Source organism: Homarus americanus, unplaced genomic scaffold (assembly GCF_018991925.1).
Source record: "Homarus americanus isolate GMGI-L3 unplaced genomic scaffold, GMGI_Hamer_2.0 scaffold32929, whole genome shotgun sequence".
Taxonomy (NCBI): Eukaryota; Metazoa; Arthropoda; class Malacostraca; order Decapoda; family Nephropidae; genus Homarus; species Homarus americanus.
In genome coordinates, this window is record NW_024737097.1 from 1,848,029 (window position 1) to 1,874,878 (window position 26,850).

General features: G+C 35.8%; 1 protein-coding gene across 3 annotated transcripts in view; it reads right to left on the bottom strand.

Annotated features, from left to right (window-relative positions):
* The window catches only part of LOC121873156 (protein still life, isoforms C/SIF type 2-like), a 389,616-nt gene that overhangs the window by 19,129 nt on the left and 343,637 nt on the right, over positions 1-26,850 (bottom strand). For all 3 annotated transcript variants that reach the window (XM_042376482.1, XM_042376480.1, XM_042376481.1), the window contains 2 exons: positions 18,619-18,810; positions 591-671 (listed from right to left, as the gene is read on the bottom strand). In XM_042376482.1, the coding sequence (XP_042232416.1) occupies positions 591-671; positions 18,619-18,810 (273 nt within the window). The remainder of the gene's footprint in view (positions 1-590; positions 672-18,618; positions 18,811-26,850) is intronic.

Here is a 26,850-nt window from a genome sequence, read left to right on the forward strand (position 1 = left end):
CCAATCACTTCTCGACTAGTATTTGGTGTCGCAAAGTCACAAAAAATTGGAAACTTAATTTAAACTGAGTTAATAGATCGCGTGCATGTACAAAGGGAGCGAGTAATGACCCAAATGTAGCCGTAATGAAGTCAAATGATGGTCCTACAAGCGTAAATCGGGCTGTGAATCACTTCTCGATTATTATTTGGTGTCATAGTCACAAAAAATTGGTAAACTTAATTTAATCCGAGGTGTGTTAGGTTAGGTTAGGTTAGGTACATGCATTCGATCTATTAACTCAGATTAAATTAAGTTTACCAATTTTTTGTGACTTCGTGACACCAAATACTAGTCGAGAAGTGATTGGCAGTCCGATTTATTCTTGTAGGACCATCATTTGACTTCATTGTGGCTACATTTGGGTCATTAGTCGGACCCGAGGAAACTGCAGCGGGCCTATTGGCCCATATTGGCCAGTCCCATTTACACCCATCCCCTATCGCTAATATATCCATCCAACCTATGTTTGAAACAGCTTTTCACGGCGCATTTCTTCACTTGCGAAATGTCTATGACTTAGACCATAAAAAAACACCCTTAAAACTTACCTAAACGTGGTATTTGGGGTCTAAAGAGGCTATCCTTTGTACTCCTACAACTGTGGCTGTGAGTCTGATAGAGAGCGTTGTCTGCTGGGAAACAGGTGACGTCATTGCAAATGGCGGCCCTCTTTCTAGAGAAATAAACTTATCTCTGCTATTATAGCAGGACTTTAAACTTTTATTACAAATTATATATACTGTATCACTCTATGAATGTGGCAGAAAGTATTTCTTGTGTTTACCCAGAACCGTCAACTCGTCCATTGCCAAAATATCAAGTTTTTGACCACAGGTCCTTCTGTGGTCAAAAAAGTTGAACATTTTATAATGACTTTCCTAATGACTTACAAACTATTAATTAGTTTCGTATCTAATCACTGTACTCGGCACCTATGATAACTTGATTCAAAACTCAATATAAGTGCTGTATTCCTTGACATTCTAAATATGAATCTCGGGTAAAAAAAAATGGAATTTTGGTATAATTACTTGTGCTAATGACACAATGTTCTAATTAAGGATATAGGGTCAAAACCAGTGGTGTCATTAGACTCGGGCTTCTGGGTGCTTACTGGGGTAAGCTCCGGTTCTTTTATGATTAGCCCCGGATCATTTTTTCCTGGCATTTGACAGAAGCATAATTCCCCACCTATCCTGATATCAAAATAAAGATTGTGTCATATCTACATACTTAAAAAAAATGGAAAACACGTTTTCCATTTCCTCTCCGGTAGCTGTAAATATGTGATCAAGATCCCAAATTTTTGGTGTTAATTGGTAAATATGGCATCACCTGGCAGCCCTCTTATTGAAGTTAGTGCCGCACGCTGGCCACCGGCCCACCGGTCCGGGAAATTCACAAGGCTTGTGTGTTATTGTGCTGCTGTGATTTTGTCAGATTCCATATAATGTAAGTAATATTATGTTCTTTATTTGTGTTTCTGCTACAGTAGAGATATATTTGAATGTGGGAAGAGCAAAGTTTATAAACATATATGACTAACAAGAAATGCCATCCATTCAATCTTTTTTCTATTTGTAACGGAACTTTTCAGCTGTTATGTTAATCCTCACAATGACTATGATGGTGCTTCAGTTATGAGTGAAGCAGTTGGTGGTGTGGAATCATGTTTTGTAGAAAATCACCCTAAAGCAATATATGTTCATTGCTATGTACATAAGCTGAGCTTATTCTTATGCCAAACTTGCAAAGCAGTGCCAGATGCCAGTGATTTTTTTTATTCAATGGAGAGTGTGCACTCTTCTTTACTATTTCCCTAATTAACTACCAGAAGTTTGAGGATGTTAAAAAACAACTAGGACTAGATCCATCTGAACTTGTTCAGCTATCACAAACTCGATAGTCATGCCAGGTTCGCTCAATCAATGCTATGCTAGACAACTTTTCTGCTGTCATTCAATGTCTCTCTAGTATCAAGACAGCTGTGGCGGTGGGTAAGTTGTTAAAATAGTGGAAATTCTCCACGGTCTATTCACTAACAATGTTTCAAACTCTTCTGTCCTTTTCAGAGGGACTTTCTAAATTTTTGCAAAGGGAAACAATAGACCTTCCCCAAGCAATACATTTCAAAGACACTGTGCATGCAAGTTTAAAGGAGAAACACACAGATGAGAGTGCTGACAAGTTATATGAAAGGACAAGGTCAATACGTGAGGTTCATGACATTCCAGAGGAACCATTTACTAGTCAAAAAAGGAAGCAAAAGCGAATGGATGACTTTGTGGTGGAATCCTCTCGTGGAGCAAGTAGCGATCTTAGTAGCCCAGAACACCTAAAGGGAAAGTTATATTTTCCATGTCTGGACCAGATAATAAATGAGATTGATCATCAGTTTTTTAGTGTAAATGCTGACCTGTTAAGAGGAATTCAGGCATGCAGCCCTACCTCTGAAATTTTTTGTCCGAGCAGTGCCTCTCAGTCATTGCCAGTCATTATAACGTGGAGTTAAAATCTGAGGAACTAACATTAGCGAAACATTATTTAGCCCACAGAAAATGGACTGGTAATTCCATTCAGGACATGATAAGTGTATTCAGATTATTAGATCCTGATGTGTTTCCATCACTTAAAGCAATAATACAAGCTGGCCTGACAATGCCAATCAGCAGCTGCAGTTGCAACAGAGTTTTCAGTGCACCGAGGCATCTGCACACCTGGCTACGATGAATAATGGGGCAAAGGAGACTGCATCACCCGGCTGTCTTATATATTGAAAAGGAAATTCTAGAGAATGTCAGGCACACTGAAATCATAAACACATTTGCACAATGCAAGGACAGGCATTATGAATTAATGTTTCGATCTACATCTATCCTCTAAGGAATTCTTAACCAGAGTGAGATTCCTATATGACACTTTAGCGGGATTTGAGCATGTTGTAAGTGTCCTGCCGAAGAATAATTTTGCATTTGATGAGCAATTATGTATTAACCTAATGATTCCCTAATGTTTTCCTTGTTTTGAGCTGTATAAATTCATACTGAATAAAATGTGAAAATACATGCATGTATGTGTAATGTTGCACATGAAGCTGTTATTAGAGTGAGCCATGATGAGCTGGCAAGAGTTGTGGGGAGTAAGAGGATTGGAGAAACACTTTGGGTTAAAGCCCAGGATGTTTTGTGTGGCTAGCAATGCCCCTGGTCAAAGCATTGAAATTTGGGTACTGTAATTACTTGTCCAAATGAATCAGAAAACTTTTAATTAATTTTGCAATGCTAATTAAAGTAGGATCCTAGTTATGTGGCACGTATGGGGATAGAGAGGTGCCGGAAAAAGAGATTTTCCTGTTCGTTGAAACTTACTCTTAGGATCCCCCAATAAATACTACAGCGCACAATGCTACAGGCTGACTTTGCAAATTTGTCTCAAAAGTCCATTTTTCCACAAATATGTGCATTTTGGTGATAATTCTCCAATTACAATGTTTTTTGCTTGTCTGAGTTTATTTAAGAAAAATAAAATTGTTTGGAAATTTATACACTCATGAAAATGCACGGATTTATGGAAAAATGTAACACTTATTCCACTTTTTAAGAGATGTAGCTTATAAATAAATTAAATATACAGGTTGACATTCCTTTATCCGAAATCCTTGGGACCAGATGCATTTCGGTTTTTGGAATTTTTCGGATTTCAGAATGGTAAGTTTTTTTTTTTTATATATACACAGGGATCAGCCCACCCGGGCACAGGTCACTGACTCACATTGGGGCCTGGGGGCTAAAATATAATAATAATAATAATAATAATAATAATAATAATAATAATAATAATAATAATAATAATTATAATAATAATAATAATAATAATTCATAGGTCTAGGTCATGTTTCTCACTTTTGATCTTTTTTTTCATTCTTGTATTTCTTTATTATTATTATTGTTATCATTCTTATTTTATTTTTCTGTATTTTTTATTAAAATTTTTATTTACTATGAATAATTATTATTACTGTACAGTGACCCCTCGTTTAACGAACACCTCGGTTAACGTAATTTCGAATAACGAACTGCCTTCCATAAGGATCTTCAATTCGGTTAACGAAAAAAAAATTCGGTTAACGAAGTTCTTACGAACCGACCTCAACATGTTTTCGCTTGCACTGACCGGGCAACCAGCTTTAGTATCAGTCCGCCAATACATTAATCGGTTCTAGGGCTTAAATTCCTTACTATTTTAGTAAATATCAAGAAGTTTATACTATTCAATAATTTTAAAAGTTTAATATTCAATTTTTAGTCATTTTAACAATTATTGAACATAATTGAAGGTAAAGTGACTAGTTTAATGCGCGGCATCCAGCCTCTTAACACAGCAAACAAGCGTTAGTCTCTCTCTGTTTTCACTGGAGGTAACATCTTGCTTGAGACTCTCTTCAACTAAATGCTTTTTTTCTGTGTTTCCAAGCAAATTATTGGTCATTTTGAAATATATTTTACATATTGACAATATATAATGCAGTGCAGTGTTGATTTAAAGAAAATAATCTTGAATTACACCAAGAGAGCTAAAATTTTATGGGTGACATGGTGCCATGGGGTTACTTCTCTTCCACCCCAATGCCTTCTCTTCTTCCTTCTCCTCCACCCCCATTCTAAATCCCATCATCATCATCATCATCATCATCCAGGAGCCTTCTACATACACACCTCAAAGTAAGTGAACTTTTCTACCATTTTTGTTGAATTTAGGAAATTTTCGGTGAGCTGGAACCAATTACCCAAAAACCCATTGAAACAATGGTTTCGGTTAACGAACGACCTTCTGGAACGGATTGAGTTCGTTAACGGAGGGGTCACTGTATTATCATTATTATTATTATTATTACCTGTATTATTATAATTATTATTACCATTACATTTTCACCCCCCAGGCCCCGATGTGGGTCAGTGACATGTGCCCGGGTGGGCTAATACCCATAAAAAAAAAAAAAATGCTCCACAAAAAAAAAATCAGTTTTCAGAGCTTTTCGGTTTTCGGAATTTCGGATAAAGGGTTGTCAACCTGTAATATAAAAATATTAAATAGGAAAAATAAAAAGTTTGAAGACGGTGGGCTGTTACTGTGTGGCTGACTTACCAACCCAACAGCCTCATATATTTTTACATGTAATGAATCTATAAAAATTGTGGAAAATCATTACAATACTCTATTGTGGCTTAGAAATGAGGAAAATATAAAATAAAAAAACAGGAAAAATGAAGAGCATGGGTGTGTAATTATGGGAAGTGGAGATGGTGGGCTGTAACTGCATCACCACCCTCCCTCCCAAAATATGATGTCTTGGCATACACACAGCACAGCGCGGCAGCCACACATCTGTGATTCACCTGGTTAATTGCTTGGCTGAAGTGGGTTGCGTCACCCAGAGGATGGTTTGAGTGTGGAAGGAACTATTTTTTGACCTAAAATATGTGCTATTGTATTTATAATATGCTATGTATTAATTTTATTGTTTATCATAGCAACAAATATGACAGTTCATCCCTGTTGTGTACAGTATTCAACCTTACAGTTCTAGCAGATTTGAGAGGAATTTTTATTATTTTTATTTTGTTTTGTGCCGGTTGGTAGAATCTGCCAGTTCCCTGGATTCCGGATAAACGGAATTCTACTGTATACTTGCTCCCAGAGATTTTATTATGAAAATTTTTGGTATTCATCTTTTATTCTAAGTGTGCCTGTATCAATGAAGCTAAACATGGTAATTTACAGTTTTGAGAAAAAAACGGTTTTTCAGCCAAAGCCAAAGGATAATTTATGTAAAAAGCCGTTTTTCTCCCAGAATTGGAAATTAATGTGATTGACTACTTTATTACATTGGGAGTTAATTTTTTATTGATATTCAAAATAAGCCCCGCCTATCAATATGACGTGTTATTTTGTGATTGGATGATGGAACAGTATGCCCGGTGGAAGAAAATCTCAGTCAATCTAGAACACTTCATTATCCAATTGTTTTCATACTGAAGTTTTGAATTTTTTTATCTTTAATGTATCATCATCATGCCAAATAATGTAGCTATCAAATGAATTAATAAAAATGGACTTTTATTTCATCGGGAGTATACGATAATCAATTAAATAAAAATCAGGACTGAAGCTGGTGAGAGGAGTTTGCGTGAAAAAGTCATGCAGTGGTGCTCAAGGACTATAAACAGTTCCTTGGTGGTGCTTTTGTTAGGTAATCTTTTGGAGTATGACATAATAAAGAAAATGACAGGTACTTCCAGTTTATCAAATTATAATTATACAGTATTACCCCACCTAACGCGGTTTCACTTAACGCGTTTTATCATATACGCGGTGCCTCGCCAGAGCTGAACTTTCACTTAACACGGATTTTTTCCACATATACACGGTGAGTGTCCGGCTCGAGACGCTATTTTTAGATTTACCCCACCCGCCACCCGCCACCCTGCCTGACTGCCTGTTTTAGCTCATAAAATTCATACAAATTACCCGGCCAGAATATAATTTACATTGCTGGAATTCTTATATTTTGGTGATCATTTTGAATATAAACATCATATATTTTGCATTAGACATACAAATTTTAGATAAAATGTTTTCTCTAGTAAATATGTTATCTTTTGTGCAAAATATATGACATTTATATTCAAAATATTCCTGGTCTTACAAGGAATCCAGCAATGTCAATTGTATTATCCTAACTTTAGTTTGAGGTATTATTTATTAAAATTTAGTGGTTTTCCCCCAAAAATTTCTCAGAGAGGGAAGAGCCGGCAGTGTAGTGTGAGAAGAGGGGGAGGGAGTTGAGTCCATTATTTGAATGGACATTAACTTGGCGACTGTATTTCTCTATTTCTCTTAAGTATTAATTGTGTGCATGTACCATCATAAAATTAAGATGTTATTTTTACTACAACATAGTTATGTGTCTTCAAAAAGTGGAGTTTGGGGGTCGGGCTGGTTTCTATTGGAATTAATCCCATATGTTCTGTTGTTCACTTAACGCGGATTTCACTTAACACGGGACCCTCTGGGTTCTATTGACCGCGTTAAGTGGGGTACAACTGTATATAAAAATCAGGTTAATACACTGTAACTTACTAAAAGTACTGGATATCAACAACAAAAATAGCATATGTTTTACCAAGTTTACTTGATTTATCTTAATTAGCAGTTAGATTTGTTAAAAAAAACAACATTGATTGTTATTCATTATATATGCATGAAAATTCATCTTGGGAGAGTTTAATTGCCAAATGCTGCAACAAGAGAAATCTTCAAGATTTTCCAATTATTATGACAATAAATGCATTGTATACCGTATATCTCGGCTTATAAGACGGAATTTGAACATTAAAAAAATCTGCCCAAAGTTAGGGGGTTGTCTAAACCACCAAGTATAAAATTCTTACCTCTTAAATATTGTGGTTTAGTGTGTCAAGAGTGGTGATGGAAACATCGTAAGCCACTCACAAGGTCTTACCACTAATTATTTTATACTGAAACTTACGTTTGGCAAGCTGGATTCAAATTAAGATGACCGGTATATTAAAATAATAAAAATGTATTATAAACCTGTCTAACATACCGTAAAAGAGAATTATACCCCTGTAATAAACACAGCTATCATCACACACCCCTCCCCACGCCCCCCCCATTTGCCAGTGAGGAGACAAGAAAGGGAAAGTGACCGCGAGATTGGGCTATTTTTAGCCGTGGAGGTGGTCAGTAATGCATATCAGTATATTTACTGATAATAATACTTACGGTATCTCCTATAAATAGTTAATTTAAAATTGATTTTTTACAACCCCCCCCCCCCCGTCCACCCACACGGCCTGTTGCCTCGTGAGATGTGGTGGCTGTGGGAAGGGGCAGTGCGGATAAAGAGTTCCTGATTCTGCTGAATGTAAAGGGTGACGTGGCTCTCATGACACAGATCACCCTCTCGAGTGATGCCTCCCCCCCCCCACGCGACCTGTGACCTCCCCAGATGCGCCAAGCGGTGTTGACGCCTGGCACCTGAACGTCCTTATTCTCAAGGCATTTATACTTGTATAATAAAATAGTTATAAAAATAACACAAATTTCCACATCAAAAGACGAAATTTTAACAAGTTCAGTGGTGCACTGACTACACAATGAACCAATATGGCGACTGACGCTCTTGCTCAGAGCAGCGGTACAACGATATTCGTGAGCAGGACGAAATATTCCCGTATTCATCCGCGTTCGTTGTAGGAGTTTCGTTCGTTATAGCATTCTCAATTTTATAGGGAAAATCCTTCGTTATAGGAATATTTGTTGTAGAATCAGTTCGTTATAGCATACCCGACTGTGTATATATATATATATATATATATATATATATATATATATATATATATATATATATATATATATATATATATATATATATATATATATATATATATATATATATATATATATATATATATATATATATATATATATATATATATATATATATATATATATATATATATATATATATATATATATATATATATATATATATATATATATATATATATATATATATATATATATATATATATATATATATATATAATTACCGATATGGATATTGTCCGATCATCACATAAACTTTGTCTTTATACTTACGTGTATGAGGAAGACTATATACGTACAAATACACTCTTACTCTTAAATCAATAGTGTAATGTGATACAGGTGATTAATTTTTATCTACTGTATTGTGCAAAATACATGACGTTTATATTAAAATTATTCACTGTCTTACAAGGATTCCAGCAATGCTGGGCAGTTGGGGGAGAGAGTGGGAGGGAGGGAGGGGGCGTGGGGGGAGGGGAGCAGGAGGTGAGGTAGTACGTTAGACATTTGGCGCCGCGTGTTTTTTTATCAGTTCTTAAGTGACTAAGCTTCTCTCTTGTAAAAAGCCAGTGAAATGACCTGGGTGAATATAATTTACATTGCTGGGATTCTTGTAAGATAGTGATTAATTTAAATATAAACAACCTATAATTCGCACTAGACATAACAATTTTAGTACCGTAATCAAATTAGTGCATGTGCACTCCAGCTTTGCACTAAGGTCATTTATTTCTTTTACGTTTCTTTTAGTATGGTGTGTGCATGTAAATGGATGAAAATAAATGAAGAAATTTATGTAAATCTACCCAAAAATACAGTTGAAAAACTTTATATTATAAAAAGTACTACAGTACTGTACACTAATGTACTACAATTTTTATCTCTTGAGCAAAATATATGACGTTCATATTCAAATTAATGGCTGTCTTGCAAGGATTCCAGCAATGCAAATTATAATCTCCTAACTTTAATCTGAGATATTATATAAGATAAAAACTGTAAGCCTAAAACCCTGGCTGGGGGGGAGGGAGGGAGGGAGGGAGGGAGGGAGCCAGCCAGCCAGCGAGGGGTTGGGGGGGGGGGCGTTGAGGTGATATGCTTGACAGTTGAGCCGAAGGTCCCTGTGTGTTTATTTAACAGTCCTACTAAGCTTCTCTCATTTTAAAATGCCAGTGAAATGACATGGGAGAATATAATTAACATAGCTGGATTTCTCAGAAAACAGCGACCAATTTGAATATAAACAAGCTATAATTTGCATTGGACATACAAATTTTAGATCTAATTGAAGAATTTTATTACAGAGAGCAAAATTTTTTATCTCTTGTGCAAAATATATGAAGTTTATATTCAAATAATTGGCTGTCTTGCAAGGACTCCAGCAATGCAAATTATAATCTCCTAACTTTAGTCTGAGATATTATATAAGATAAAAACTGTAAGCCTAAAACCCTGGCTGGGCAGATGGGGGAGAGGGAGGGGGGAGGGTGGGAGCATGCATGGGAGGGAGGCAGGAGCGGGAAGTGAGGTGTACTTTGACTGGAAGGTCTGGTGAAGTATTTATTTGTTTATTTATGTTTAAATCAGTTTGTATTTTGCTCATACAATTTCATAGAAGTGACCGGGGAGAATATAATTTACATTGCTGAAATCCCCACAAGACAGCGATTAATTTCAACAAAAACAAGCTATAATTTGCATTAGACATACAAATTTTAGATCTAATTTAAGAATTTTATTACAGAGAGCAAAATTCTTATCTTTTGTGCAAAATATATGACATTTATATTCAAATCATCTGCTGTCTTGCAAGGTTTCTAGCAATGCAAATTATATTCTCCCAACTTTAGTCTGTGATTTTATATAAGATACAAACTTAAAACCTATTGTATAACCAGAACCCTTAGCTGGGAGGAGGAGGGAGGGAGGAGTGACAGTAACATGTTAGGTTGAGTTTTTGTTTTTTGCTTATAAAATTTAATAGAAGTGACCGGGGTGAGGGAGGTGTCGGTGGTGGTGTGAGGGAGGTGTTGGTGGTGGTGTGAGGGAGGTGTTGGTGGTGGTTTGAGGATGGTGTAAGTGTTGGTGTGAGGGAGATATTAGTGGTGGTGTGAGGGAGGTCTTGGTGGTGGGGTGAGGGAGGTCTTGGAGTTGGTGTGAAGGAGGTGTTGGTAGTGGTGTGAGGGAGGTGTTGGTGTGAAGAAAGTGTTGGTGGTTGAGTGAGGTTTTTTTTTTTCATTTTTTTTTATGGGCCACGGACATATATGCGATCGGACGTTGTTCGGTTGGACGTTAACCGGCGCATGATCGTGTGTGTGTATATATATATTTCTTGTAGATCCACAATGGAAACACTAATAAGATGAATCTTGATAAAATCACACAGGAAAAAGGGAAACGATGGAGCACCTTAGGTAGGAAAAATCAACGTACAGGTAGTTCTGCTATAACGCGATAGTAGTGTTCTTGTAAAACATCGTGTTATAGAAATTCGTGTAATCGAAATAACAGGGCTTATGGAGAAAATAGGGTTAGGTGCAGATTACTCCAAATTGAAAAAAAATTTCGTAGTTAGCCTAACACAAAGGATAGCACAGTCTAAATAAATGTTACATTCATATCTAATAATGAAATCATACAGTAAATGTTACACTTTACCTTGAAAAAATATGAATATAACTTGATGGGGGAGAAGGGTGATGTTGAGGCTGAGGAGTCATGAAACATCAAGCTTTTCTTCAAGTGTTATAGCCTTTCTTTTACGATCACCACCGGAAATGCGATCACCAGAGTGCTTCCCAGAGATATTCTTCTTTTCCATAGTCACAAAATTGGAGAAACAGTAATCAGAATTCACTGAGGACACTTACAAACTTCACACGTGTTTCAAACAAAGTGTGGAGTAAACAGAGCGCGCGGGTCTAAAACGCTATGTATTTTGTTTTTCTCTTATTTAAAATTTTACATTTTACATATACTGTACAGGTATACTGTATACATAAATATTACATAAATTATTTCTGCAATTCTTCACAAACAAAACACATAAATCAATTGAACATGTGATGTCGAACGTGAACTGTAAACGCTGCATAACCCCGCGCCAAGCCACAGCACTGTACCGTACAGTACACTTTAAGCGCTACGTATTTAGTTTTTCTTTTATTTAAATTTTTACAATTTACATATATATACCTGTATAAGTAAATTGTAATTTACATATTATTCATATTATGCTAGAGCGCCCACAAAACATGAGAAACGTTTGAGTCCCCCAGTAGAGATGTCCGTTCTCTATCCACTCCAGGATGTCCTAGTCCTCCGTTTTCTTTTTGTGTACTCGCTCAGGGACTCAAGTATTTCTGTATATGACACAGGATGATAAGGGAATTTGAATTTATTTGTTTATTTATTTATATATAATATACTGTAATATATTAAATATACTGCAAGTATTTTCTTTAATTTATATACGTGTTTCGCGAAAAAGGGAGGCTACATTTATGGTGATCGTTAAGGACCAAACTCCGAATCCATGACGTGACTTCTGTTCATTATTTATATCCTAAATTTACCACTGTAGGTAGTTTCAAGAATTAATGCAGTCATTTACTGAATATTCTTTGCAAAAAAATAAATTTTAAATGAATTATTTATAAGAGATAAGTATTATGATCAGTAAATATACAGATATGCATTACTGACCACCTCCGAACACAAGGACGGCTAAAAATAGCCACAGGCGGTCACAGTCAAGGTCACTTTCCCTTTCTTGTCACTGGCAAATGGGGGAGGGGGGGATGATAATAGCAGCTGTGTTTATTACGGTATGTTAGACTGGTTTATAATACATTTTTATTATTTTAATATACCGGTAATCTTCATTTTAATCCAGCTTACCAAACGTAAGTTTCAGTATAAAATAATTAGTGGTACTGTAGGACCTTGTGAGTGGTTTACTGTATACATAAATATTACATAAATTATTTCTGCAATTCTTCACAAACAAAACACATAAATCAATTGAATATGTGATGTCGAACGTGAACTGTAAACACTGTGTGTGATGTAGAGAGAGCGCGGGTGTAAAACGCTATGTAATTTGATTTTCTCTTTTATGTAAAATTTTACAATTTACTTATAATATATAGGTATACTGTATACATAAATATTACATACATTATTTCTGCAATTGTTCACAAACAAAACACATAACTCAATTGAACATGTGATGTCGAACGTGAACTGAAGCCACAACAACTGTTCGAGTGGAATCGCGTTAGAGCAAACGATTTCGCGTTTTACAAATATCGTTCCTCAATTCATAAATCGCGTTCGAGCAAATTCGCGTTGTCAAAACACGCGTTATAGCAGAACTCGCTGTATTCACAGACTGCTTCACTCATCCTTTGTTAAATGCCAAGAAACCTTAAGATTTTAATAAAAAATTATTATGATGGATTTGTTTCATATACGGGAAAAAGACTGTGATTGTAAACTGAAAATATCGTAAGGTGGACGTGACCATAATCTGTTTTACTGTCCGTGCTAATACAATATTAACATTACTTTTGGGTTAGGTAGGATATAAATGTTGGTGGATTGGCCAGCAGAAAAATACCTAACTCATAATGTGGCCCATGACTGAGGAAAGGTTGTCCATGCCTGTTATTCAGTATAATTCTTGTAAAATCTGAAGTCAGTATGGAGAGTAAAATTAAACTGGCAATTTTTTAGTAACACATCCAAATGTTCTAATGTTAGTGTCAATGAGTCAGTTAAAAAATCAATGTTTGAAATAACTTAAAGGAAATACAATACTGTACCGAGATGAATTACTCGAGTAAACACTTTCTATGCTGTATAAGTGTCAAGATTATGTGTGTAATTACATGTTCTACTGGATAGCTAAAAAGCCAACACAACTTGCTTAGTTTATAAAATCATTAACTACAGTAAAAGGTTAAATGCAGAATAAAGCATTCATTAATTATCAGCTACAGGTATTTTCTATCATTCACAAGCATTTGTTAATAGCAAGAATGTTATTTAGTTAGTTGGGGATATAAGAGATTCATGCATTGTATAAATAGTTTAATGATATTAACACAATACATTAGTCTGTATACATTTCTATCATACAATATAACCCTTTCATGAATTATTGAACACTTTCAGATGTAACTTTGTTCTCCTAAGATATAAAGTCAAATATTTTCACAAGTAAGCAAACTATGATATTACTTGCAGTCTGAAAATGGGATAACTTATTGAGTATTCTATAGAAGGGTTGAGCGTTGTTTGAAGCCCTCCCTGGAGCGTAATGGTTACTGAAAAAAGAAGAGACCAACACAGGATCGCAACTTTCATCTCTGTCCTGCACCACTCGATTACATCTTATATATGCTCTGTATTCTTGTAGTCAAGTGTTACAGACACTAGCTTGACATCATTCAGAGCCTTGTGTTGGTCTCTATTTACCAAAGAAACAGATGACATAGAGGGTGAGGAGTTCACTTTGGCCAGAAAGATTGTCCTGCATGTGGGACAACAATTAAGGACAATGAGAACCTTAACAATGGGAGTGAGAAGACTCCATAAAGGATGAGGAGGGTGAGGGCTACAGGTGTGATATAACAAAAGATTTAACACAAGTGTATAGGCTATTACAGTATTATTTTGGGAATGAGAACATTCAGGATGTGTACGGGATGACAACAAGAGGCAAATGTGGGCAGTGGGAGGGTGAAATAAGTGGGCACATCCATAGATGGGTAGAGGGTTGCCAAATGCTGTGGGTACTAACATGCACCCAAGGAGAGGCACAATGTAGACATACCCAAGCTCAGGTATAGGGTAGTGTGATTATGGGAGTGAAGTAGGATACACAGATGAATAATGATGGGGTATTATTGAGGTCTGCCAACAGCTTATGAAAATAAATAAATAAATAAATAAATAAATAAATAAATAAATAAATATATAAATAAATATATATATATATATATATATATATATATATATATATATATATATATATATATATATATATATATATATATATATATATATATATATATATATATATATATAAAACCCTGATCTTATAAATAAAAATTGTGCAAACAAACCACTTTACAAAATGAGAATTTGGGAGAAACATTAGGAAAAGCTTGAATTTTAAGAGGTGGTAAGATATATATTAGTCACTAATTATGCTTTAGGGTTATAACCAGAATGTAAATATGAAGCTTACTCAGGGATGGTGTTTTGAAAAGTAATTTATTTCAATATCTGGATAAGAGCTAATTGAGGTAGGTAAGGGTTGAAAGCAAAAATTTGGTTGATGAATAAACGTTATCTTTATCATTGAGAAGTTGTTTCAAGATGACAGAGTGAGTAAAAACATACAAGAAGCCACTCTACTGCAAAGCTCAGGTTTATAAGAAAATATTTCGGGTAGGGAAAAATTCCATTTGCAAAAATATGAATGAAGAGAAAAAATTAATTTAAAATAAATATTACATTTTAGATTATTTTATATTTATGAATAATACTGATTGAAAATAGCCTAGATTTACCCATGATGTAGATCTTTGGATTAACTTGAATCCTGGATCCCACTTACATGACCTCAAGATGGGAAGGGTACAAAGATGTGGACAAAACAGCATTACAAATGAAGTTACATTTGAGAGGTGTGGGCACAGGTGAGGGCTGGAATAGGGAGTTTTAGGTGACCTTCAGCTCAAATTAGAGGCTGTTATTGTCACAGTAAGTCAAGAGTGGCAGGTGGCCCCGAGCTATGCTATTCGATGTTTCTACCATATGAAATTGAGCCATTTTAAAGGACATTCACGGTATGGTACAGTACTTCCAGGAGCTCTACACATAATGATTGTACGTGCCTCTACAGGAGGGTGGCCATCTGCCAGTCTGTCCTAGAATCATCAGAAAACGAGTGTCAAAAGGACACCCACTAATTAGAATGTACTTAGACAACGTCTAAACAACACTAAAAGAAATGTACACCATTGTTACCAAGACATGTAACAAGTGAAAATCAACAACAGCATCTCTACTTATTCGATATTTTCTGGCAACCACTCTGAGTGAGTGGAATTCCTGCCGCCTATTGACCACATGGCTTACAGGTAAAGGTCCTGATGCCATATAGGGTAAGCTGAGGTCAGCGGTAGTGTGGCCGGAGGGTGGGCGGCCACAAGCCACAGACATAGGAAAGCAAAACACAAAGCGCATTGGGTCAACATGTTGCCTGTCTCTATGCCAGTATAAACAGCAAAATCTTATGACGAGTATAAAATGGCCGTACAAAGTCTCCTCAAACTGATGTCTATGCTCCTGGAATGTCTTGCACATTTTTTTATTCATACTGTACTTACTATTCCTTTTCATAAAGAAATTCTAAAAGATAATTAGAAATATCTTCAGTTTACTTAAAAAATAAGCTACATAGACAGTGAATCGTGCAAATGTCCATTTGTGTAGATAACAGTTGTGGACAGCGCATACATTACGCTAGATTCCTGAATGACTCATGAAGGAGCTAAGGTGAAGGTGATGAACATGAGTGTTAAGGGGTGGGCAAAGGTGACCACTGGGTCCTGCTTCTCATTTCTGAGACACTCCAATACTGCATCAAATCTTCAAAGTTTGCAGCAAAAATGAGCAAATATCAGATATTTCAAGACCCACCCTAATTTCTGTGGATGACAAATGGATAACTATTGTGCTGACATAGCTGTACCTTCTTAAGGTTTTTATCCAGAATGTTGCACACCCTGGCTCACCCCAACACTACCTGCAACATACATCACACTAAAAACCTGTAAGAATTCTCTTTTTTTTTGTTTTGGGGTTTTTTCTTTACTCACTGCAGATTTTGAATGAAAATGTGAGATATTTCTAGCATCTTTGGTATTTTTCAAACTATTAAATATTGCTTGTAAACAAATGTTATACTCAAACTTTTGAGGTGGCCATTATCATTTAACCCTGCAGGAATAACCTTACAGTGTTAAATTTATGCAATGGGAAAGCAACACTTTAGGTTTTCTACTCATTAAGCAGTAGATGCAGTGAGGGCATAGGAACTGTCATAGAACCTTATTTTCTGATGCTTAAATGTAATTAGCTTTTGAAGTATAAATTTTCTTCGGGCAAATTTTGAGCACCCAGGGTTTATAAGCAGGAGTAAATCAGCGACAGACGAGCCTCAGGAACTGGGGATGTGGCTGACTCTCCGTACAACTTTCTCAATGATCCATTTAGTGTCCTCAAATGTAAGTGTTAGAATTAGTGAAAAATATCACGCCTAATAAATCTTCCAACAATTACATTACTGTGGATTACAACATAGAGAAAGTGTTCCACCGAGCATGCCTTAAGGCTCGCAGGAGTAATGCAAAGGATTGCCTAGCAGAGGCTCAGCAAAAAGACGCAACCATTCGCTACATTCTAAGCTTAAGAACACAAACATTATGATTTAAAGAGTACCTTGGAGCTGACACTGCTATAGTAAGCTTATTGACTATTAATGACTAGCAACATTATTTGGCACTGAATATGTTAACTATTGAAGGTGTTACACAACTATACACACATAAAGAGAATGATGCATTTTCATGAACCTTAAAAGATATATGAAGGAGCTTCAATATAACAAAACCTCTGTAAAAGATATATTCAGTGCTTCAACATGAGACAACCCCTATATGAAGTATAATCTCTCCTACTTATTCCACCAAAAATATAAACTTGTTTACAGGATTCATGTTTAGCATTTGACTGGGGTTAAAGTTTGTGGTCAGAGAACAGACAAGGACCTAAAAGCAGTAGAATGTCAATGAAAGACTACCGCTTTAGTTGGTAGAAATTAATTTTTTTCTTAAAAAATATAAATAATTTCTTGATTGAATGACCAAAGAATTTTTTTTTTAAACAATAGTGCTTCTGAATAATTATGATATTTTATTATGGTATATCTAATTCTGTTCTCTTTCCACTTTACTGCAACAAATGGCAATGTTATATGAAAGGTGGTCAGTAATCTCTATATTTCTCAGTATAAAAAACATGACAAGTGTCTATCAAACTTGCTGTTATCCTACGAGACAATATTTGTCTGTCACTTGCCTGCCAACCTCATAAATAAAATTCATCAAACTAGAAATTCATTCCTAAACCTAAAGCAAAACTCCACAAGTACTGATTGCCTTACACATAAATCTGTACAAGCAACAACTCCAATATAGCAACAATGAGACTCTTTTTAATACCTGCAGAAAATATCTTTCAGTATTTATCCCCATGTCTTGTACCTATAAAGTTAAAATTCTGTACTCAAGCGTGAGTGGTGTTCAAGTGGTCAACTCTATGTTCTCTTTATGAACTTGTATGTTTGAGTTCCTATAATGAACAAATGACCAAGGTTCATGACTAAAGCTAAGCTTTCCATAGCGCAGGACAAACAAGTTTGGGACCTTAACAACTTAGTCACAACACAATGAAATAGCTAAAGCACAGTCACTGCAGTGGTTTTCAGAACAACCTTCTCTCACTCGAGTTGTTAAATGCAGGAGCACCACTTGAAAGTCTATTAATCTCTTTATAATGATAATACTAGTCCTCATTTGAGTTTCATACCTTACAACATATGAATTGCTGAATAACCATTAAGTTTATTGTACACGTTTCATTTGAAAATTAAAAGTTAAAAGATATATGGTTGTGGCCACACGAGCATCTCCCGTGAACATCGCCGCATTGGAAGCGTTTGAGGTGCGACCAGTATTGATCACAAACAAATGGTGGGCATCAGGATCGTGCTACACTGATCCTGTTCTTTTCCACTACATCAAAGCTGTTCCTAAATCCTATCAAAGGTTATGGAATAAAAAGAAAAAGTAAATTGAATCAGCAACTTGCTGAAGGTGAAAAGTTCCGTGCGAGGAGGAATCCACAGTGAGTGTGAGCAGCAGGATGCCGTTAGTGTTAGGGAAGGGTCTAAGCTGATTTATGAGCGGCACGCTGTTAGTAAGTGGCTGTTACGTAGTCAGATGAGGGGAGGCAGCTGTTAGTGTTGAGGACCGCTGGGTGGGAGAAGAGCAATGGCTCAACAATGAAGAGTCTTGGTAGAACCTGTGTCCTTTTTGCTACTCATGTAGATGTTGCCGCCATACTCCTCATACACCAGGAAGTGGTCCTCACGGCCGCTGGCCTTTCCTGGACGAGGAAGTGTTAATGATTCTCCTCGCTGGCCAGCACCTCCTCCCCCGCCAGAGCTGCCACCAGCTGAGGCAAAGACATCACGAGGCTTCCACACTGGGGAACCTGTAAGATGTACATAAAACAAATTATAACAAAAGCACAAAATAATGATGATATATATTACAAGGACAAATTTGTTATGCTAGAGAGGAGGCAGATGTTATGGGCTGAAATCCACAGGTGTGGTGCAATTATGAGCAAAAAATAATCAATGTCCACAAACTGTATGAAGTGTTGTGGTCTTTCTCATGGTTTCTACAGATAATTATCTAGATTTCCTTCAACTGTCTCTGGGAGCTAATATAAACCATCACATTGCAACTACTAGAGTGGCTTTGAATACACTATTAGCCTCTACAAGTCATATAACAGTACAGGTCCACCACCGATTTTCTGGGAACGGATGGTCCGCCACCTCTTTTAATCTGGACAAAATTACGAAAGGGCACTTGAAATTCTCACAACCTCCAGATTAGTTTACTGGGTTGCCACAGATGGAGTTACGTGTTTACCGCGCTCACATTTGTCTGCTTACTCTGCAGTTGCTGGTGGTAGCCCCTTGATTTTGTGTGATTCTTAGCACATATACCCCAGCTATGGCTTCAAAGGCAAGATGAAACAGACAGCAACCCTGACAGCCTCCAGCTGTATTTGTAAAACTCTACAAATTGCCACTCTGGGAGCAGCAGTACTGCAACATTCTTTGTAAGTAATTAATAAACCTGCATCATTTATACAGCCTGTATTTCATTTAATCATTTAATTTACATTTAATATTTGTTTAATTTAAGTTTCTAGCAGCCATGATGCTTTAAAGATACCAGGAAGTGTATAGCTAGTGGGTCAGAGGTGTATTGCTTAATTATTATATATGACCTCTGTTAATCTAGCAAAACAGATGGTCCGGCAAGGCTTAGGAACCAAAGGTGCCGGAAAATCGGTGGTGGACCTGTACCACATTACAGCACACTAGCATGCACACACTCATCACACTGTAATGCACTAGTAGTGTGTACTTCCCATACCACAAGTAACTAATACTGTACATCAGATCAAAATTCAACATGCTCTAAAAGATTATTAATAAAAAGCTTTACTGTACTATATAGTAAATTGTTTTCAAATACTTTACTGCTTAAATACTGTATTATTTTTGTATAAATAACATCGTGTCTACTTAATATTTTATGATCCTCAGTTAAACTATTCAGAGGGGAAAACATTTAGTTGGGTAGGTTATGCTGAAGCAGGAGGAAAACTTCATACATTTACATAATATTTCTCTATCACCAGATTAGTCATGAAAGATAATGTCATTATAGTGCTTGTAAAAAAAAAAAAATTTATATATAATATTGTTCCTATCATAGCAGCAGATTCTCAAGCATGGATTGGACTATACATATACTGTTACCATCAAGAGGTGAAGTATGGAGTATTTCATTTCATAAAATTCCAGAGGAGAAAAATTGGTCATGCCATAACAAATAATTTGTAATGACCAAATATGCAGCTAAAGTTTCAGTGCCAAGCATACCTAAGTTGACACGTTACTACTACTACAGCAAGATTAAGGTGACTCAAGGACTGACAATTTTGTAATTTCATGTTTTTACAAAGTTCAAATTTAAGACTGAAGGTTAAACAAATGTTGCTAAGAGCGCTGGCGCCAGATTCACTAATGACTTACGGTAACCATAAGTCCCTACGATCAATCTTAAGGCCGAATAGGTGATTCACTAACAGTTTATAGAGACAGTAACCCAATTTATCGTACAGCAAAAGTTACGGAGGCCCCGAACACTCGTAAGCTTCTGCAAAGTGGAAATAAGTTCTTGTAACTCCTGTTTTCTCTACTATACAACCCTTACTAAAACACACAGAGCTGCCAGACATACTTTAAGTGTCACTGATGAGAGCGAAGCTGTGAAGATGTAATTAATGATTGTTTTAGCTCATGACCGTACATTTCGGAGAGAAAGGGTGTTTATGGATCCTTTGGACCCTGTTACGGTAATACAGATTTCCATGTAGAGAAATATACTGTACTCTGGTTAGACATTGATCGAGCAGCAAGGAGGTCTCATGCGGTACCAACGCATACGTCTGTGTTAATAGCTTTCAGGTGTTTTGCAAGTGGTAGTTTCCAGAGTGTAGAAAATGATGTTACTAGCTTAAGACAATAAACTATGTAAAGAATTATAGAGCATTTGCTCCAAAATTATAATAATAATAATAATAATAATAATAATAATAATAATAATAATAATAATAATAATAATTATAATAATAATAATATTAGTAGTAGTAGTAGTAGTAGTTTTATTATTATCAATACTACTATTATTATTTTTATGAGTATTACAGTATTATAAAAAAAATCTCATCAGAGAAATTCAGCCGCCTTTTCTTTTAAACTACATACAGGAAAGCCACCGATAAAGACGATTCATACTGTATTTAAGAACCTGGTTAATTTAGGACCCAATTCAATCTACAAAATTTTTTCTTCGTATTTACAACAAAAATAGAATAAAAATAAAATAAAATTACATTTTCATATAAATAATAACTAAATCCCAATATGTATTATACAAATAACAAAAAAACACGTCTTGTGCACGGAGGCAGCTGGGCTTGTGAGTGGTGACGCCAGCATCACTTGTATAAACAGTCACAGCTGGTGGGCTTTTTGTTTTCATGCATCTGAACAGGAAAAAGAGAAAAACTTTCTCATGTTTCTTACAGCATTTTTGCATCCCTGTTCAACTTGAGCAAGAGAGCAAGTGATGGTAGTGCTGCTTCAAAAGCTAAAAGAAAGTGTATAAGCTTAGCCGAGAAACTAGATGCGCTAAAACGATATGAAAAAGGTGAGAGGTCTGTGGATATTATATGGAGCAAGCAATGAACATATTTTCTGAAGTGGATCCATTAACAGAACGAACCATTAAAAATAACAGGGATATGAAAAATGCATATGACCCCTGTATAGAGATGTATAATGAGAAAAAGAAAGCAGCTGTGCAAGGTTCTTTCGACAGCTTTATTATTTGAAGGCTTAGACCATCAACTTCAGCTACACCATCAAATTCAGCATCATAAGCAGCAACTACAGGTTCAGTAACAGTTTCAGCAACAGCTATGATATCTTTATGGAAAGCCACAGCTTCAGCCAGAATTGAGCCTACAGCTTCAGTCAGAGTTGAACCTGATGACTTCTTCATCTGAGTAAAAATTCACACATCATCATTGGCTGTCCTTATGTTTTAGACTTTACCACCATTGGTGAGTAGAGTTTTTGTTTGTCATTCGTAAGTATTATTTAAAACATATATGAGCAGTAATAAGTGTTGCTTTCATATTCTTATGTAGAGAAATGACGATATGTTTTCACATGTACGCACTTACATACGTTGGCGTTCCCAATCCATCTCGCTTTTTTCTTTGCCATTAGTGGTTAGTTACTTTTATTGTTCCATTCATTAACATTAAATAACATTACTTCAAACAAATATATTAATTTTTTTCATTAATTTTACTACATCAACAACCAGGGTCTTATTTTCTTCAGTTTCTTATGTAGAACCATCGTCGTAGGTGTAAACACTTACGAAAACAATGCCGTCTCGTCTCCTCTTGTGTGTTTTAATATTCTCCGTATTATTAATGAATTGTATTGTTCATTTTGCAAATATAAACATGAATTCAATCAAATACATACTCAGTAGTAAACAATAATGAATCTTTTGTACATATTCTTAATAGGATAAATGACGCTGTTTCCTTGAGTGCTCCCGTATACAGTCAACCCTCACTTTACGCGGTCCCACATTCTGCGTTTCCACGTTTACCGGTGCCCTGCCAGAAACCAGGATGCTCAAATTCCGCAGTGCGTGTACCCCTTTAAGCGGGTGAAGTATAATTTTTTTTATTTAGCTCATAAAATTGATACAAATTATCCGGCCAGAATATAATTTACATTGCTGGAATTCTTACAATTTGATGATCATTTTGAATATAAACATCATAGATTTTGCATTAGACATACAAATTTTAGATATAATGTTTACTCTCAGTAAATATGTTATCTTTTGTGCAAAATATATGACATTTATATTCAAAATATTCCTGGTCTTACAAGGAATCCAGCAATGTCAATTATATTATCCTAACTTTAGTGTGAGGTATTATTTATTATTAAAAAGGTAAATAGTCTGGTTTTCCCACACATTTATCTGGTAGGGAAGGTTGGTGGGGGGTGGGGGGGAGGGAGGGACCGACCGACCATCTGGCACGGTGTGAAGAATACTTTTTTTTTTATTAACTGAATATATTTGTTTTAGCTCATAAAATTCATACAAATTACCCGGCCAGAATATAATTTACATTGCTGGAATTCTTACAATTTGATGATCATTTTGAATATAAACATCATAGATTCTGCATTAGACATACAAATTTTAGATATAATGTTTACTCTGAGTAAATATGTTATCTTTTGTGCAAAATATATGACATTTATACAGGGTATTCAAAATATTCCTGGTCTTACAAGGAATCCAGCAATGTCAATTATATTATCCTAACTTTAGTTTGAGGTATTATTTATTACGATACCTGGTTTTCCCCCCAAAATTTCTCAGAGAGGGAAGAGCCAGCGAGTGTAGTGTGAGAAGAGGGGGAGGGAGTTGAGTCCATCATTTGAATGGACATTAACTTGGCAATTGTATTTCTCTATTTCTCTTAAGTATTAATTGTGTGCATGTACCATCATTAAATTAAGATGTTATTTTTACTAGAACATAGGTATTGTGTTGGAAAAAGTGGAGTTTGGGGGTCAGCTGGTCTCTATTTCATTTAATCCCATATGTTATGTTATTCACTTTACGCGTTTCTCACTTTGCGCGGTACCCTGTGGGTTACATTAACCGCGTAAAGTGAGGGTTGACTGTACTGTTTTTTTATTTTTTATTTTTTATTTTTTTATTTATTTTTTTTACGGGGATCAGCCCACTCAGGCACAGGTCACTGACCCACATCAGGGCCTGGGGGGCGAAAATATAATAATAAATAATAGAAAAAATAATATCTATTATTATTATTACAACAATGAAAAAAATTAATAGCAAATTAATACAAATAAAAATTAAATAATAAAAATAATAATAATACCCATAAATAAATACAAAAAAACAAAGAAATAAATCAAGAGTGAGAAACGATATACATTATGTATGTTGTGTTGTCAAAGTAAGAGAAACAATTGAGACCCTGCAATTGTGTGTAAATGAGGCAGAAATTCAGATCAGCAACCTGGGACTCGGTCACAATTTTCGTGATGCCATATAGCAGCAGGGTCTACCATCAGACAACACATTATGCTTCTACTGTACATTAAATAACATTACTTATTTTTTTTTACATTAATTTTACTACAACAACCAGGGTCTTATTTTCTTCAGTTTCAGGTGGATAACAGGCATTATGGGTGTAAACACTGACAACAACAATAGCGTCCCATCTCCTCTTGTGTGACCGTATTATTATTCATTTATATTGTATAAGGTGCATTCATAAACATTATTTAAAGAATTTTCATTAGTTTTGCAGTTTTTAGGAAGTGAGAGTAAAAAGCCACACAAAAGACTTTGGAATGCATATCATTATTATTGCTTGATTTTAATGGTAATTAATGATTCACGATACGATGATTTACCCGACACTGCAATATTGGAGAACACGTTACCGCTGTTATTGAAGGCTTTACCAGCTGGTATTGGTATCTTGTGATTGGTTAATATTCTTTCAGGGTGTTTGTTCCGGGGACGGTAATTGGTCTAGTTAAGAAAAAACAAATGCACCACAACACCCTCCGACGGCAGCTTACTGAACTAAATTTACTTGCTGTCTCCGTACAAACCTTCAGAGAATCGCCTATTACTAAGATCGTACAGTCACCGTAGCCTCTCGAGATAAGAGAAAAGATTTGATCAAAGTAATGGTCATGTTAGTGAATCTGGGCCCTGGTAAAATGTAACTTAGACAATCCAATTACTCATAAACTGGGGTAAACATGCAGACTCTTAATAAATCATAAATATTGTACAGAATATCTTAAGTCAGTAATGCTGACTCCCACTTACGTACTACTTAGAGTTCTACAGTACAGTATTGGGTTACACTCAAACATTTCTATCTGCCAAGAATTTAAAACATCCTTTTATAGAATATATTTGAGGGTATATGTGACCAGTGCATGGTTCAAACAACCCATTACATATTTTATTGAGAAACTAAAAGTTGAAAAAGGAACATTCGATCATGCTAAAAGTACACTAAGTTAGGTTACCCCTGGTTGACAAAAACCACCTTATTAGTGGTAAATGACTATGTAATCCATCATGACTTCTGAGCAATCTTGCTTTAATGTAATTTTCCTATTTCATTTGTCAAGCACATTTATATATAAACGGTTGCTGTAAGAAGTAAATACAGTATAATGTTTAAATAAAAATGAGATTTGTTTCAATGTGATTAATAAAATATAAAGTAGACTCCTGATTATTCACATGTTTTGTACATTGATCCCTCAACAGCTCTCTTGGTTGGTAAGAACTCGGTCTTAGGGAAAAAGGAGGTTAGAGGAAATTAGTGACCCCTTCATTTTCCTTTATAGTTCTCACAGTTGACTCGTGCTACACTTTCATAAAGCACAAGTCATTCAAGCAATTCCACTTTCTGTTCCAATAACATTACAGTATTACTCCTCTATACTGAACTTCTATAAACTGAAATTTGCTATACAATATACCTAACTGCTCCTCATATTCCAGTACAGTACACATATACCCCGAAAACCAACACCCCCAATAACCGCTAATTCGCATAACCCATGACTACATACAGGGGAAATACCCCGCAAGTTACGTTGATACCCCAGAGATCCGACGATCGGGAGAGGAGCGGCAAAGCTGTTTTGAATTTGGCAGGCTGTGACATGGTGCAGATTCTTGCCATGAGAGGGCTCTGCTCACTGCCTCTGACTCACTCCCTCCTCTTTGATCTTGTTTACACTTACCATGTGTCTCTGACTTTGTATTTTATCGTTATTTCAGACTTAGTGTGTAACGCAATCATACCTAAACGCCCCAATCATGTGATGTGATAAGGTGTAATAAGAGTGGTGATGGACCAGCAAAGATTGGTAGATTTGAACTTGTCAACTTAGACCAGTGTTTTTCAAAATTTTTTTACTGCGACCCACAGCCAGAACAACAATTTGAATTGCGACCCATTAAACCTAAGTGTAATTATATGAAATGAGTAAATCAAAGACAAACACTGTTTACAATGCTCACAATGTGTTTGGCGCTGCCAGGCGTACGATATGAATACTTTTATCATTATTATTAATGTTATGATTATTATTGTTAGGTTAGGATAAGTTAGGTTAGCTTAGGTTAGATTACGGGGGAAAAAACAACGATTACGAGTTTTTCTGCGCAAAACGGATGACACGAGAGGTAAAGAAAGAATCAGGAAATGCTCTCCTTGCAGTCGCTTCCTAGACTGTGGAGTGTACATTACAATAACCAAGCCTAAATTATGGTGCATTTATTTTTATTTTCGCAACCCATTTTATTTTTTTTCTTATTTATTTTCGCGACCCATTTTTATTTTGCGACCCAATTTATTTATTTCGCGACCCACTGAAGGGTCGGGACCCATAGTTTGAAAACCCCTGCCTTAGACCATCTCTACCATCCTCAACACAGGTATAGAAGTCTTAAATTATGCTTTACATTGCTTATTTAAGGCTTATTATGCTTGCTTTATAAATCTGCTTTGTTTTTTTGCTTGACAGTGTGCACTACAAAGACATATCAAGGGTAAATGGCAGTTTTTGGAGGGTGGCTGGTCCCTAACCTCCTGAATTTATTACATTCTTATGGGATTAATTGCTTTGATAACCGTTGATTCACTAACCAACAACTTTTTCTGGTCCCTTTATGCACCAGATATCGGGGTATGCCTGTATGCCGTGCCCTTAAAATTCATGGGGGTTTGGGTCTCAAAATCCAGTGATCCCTTCATTAACGAACA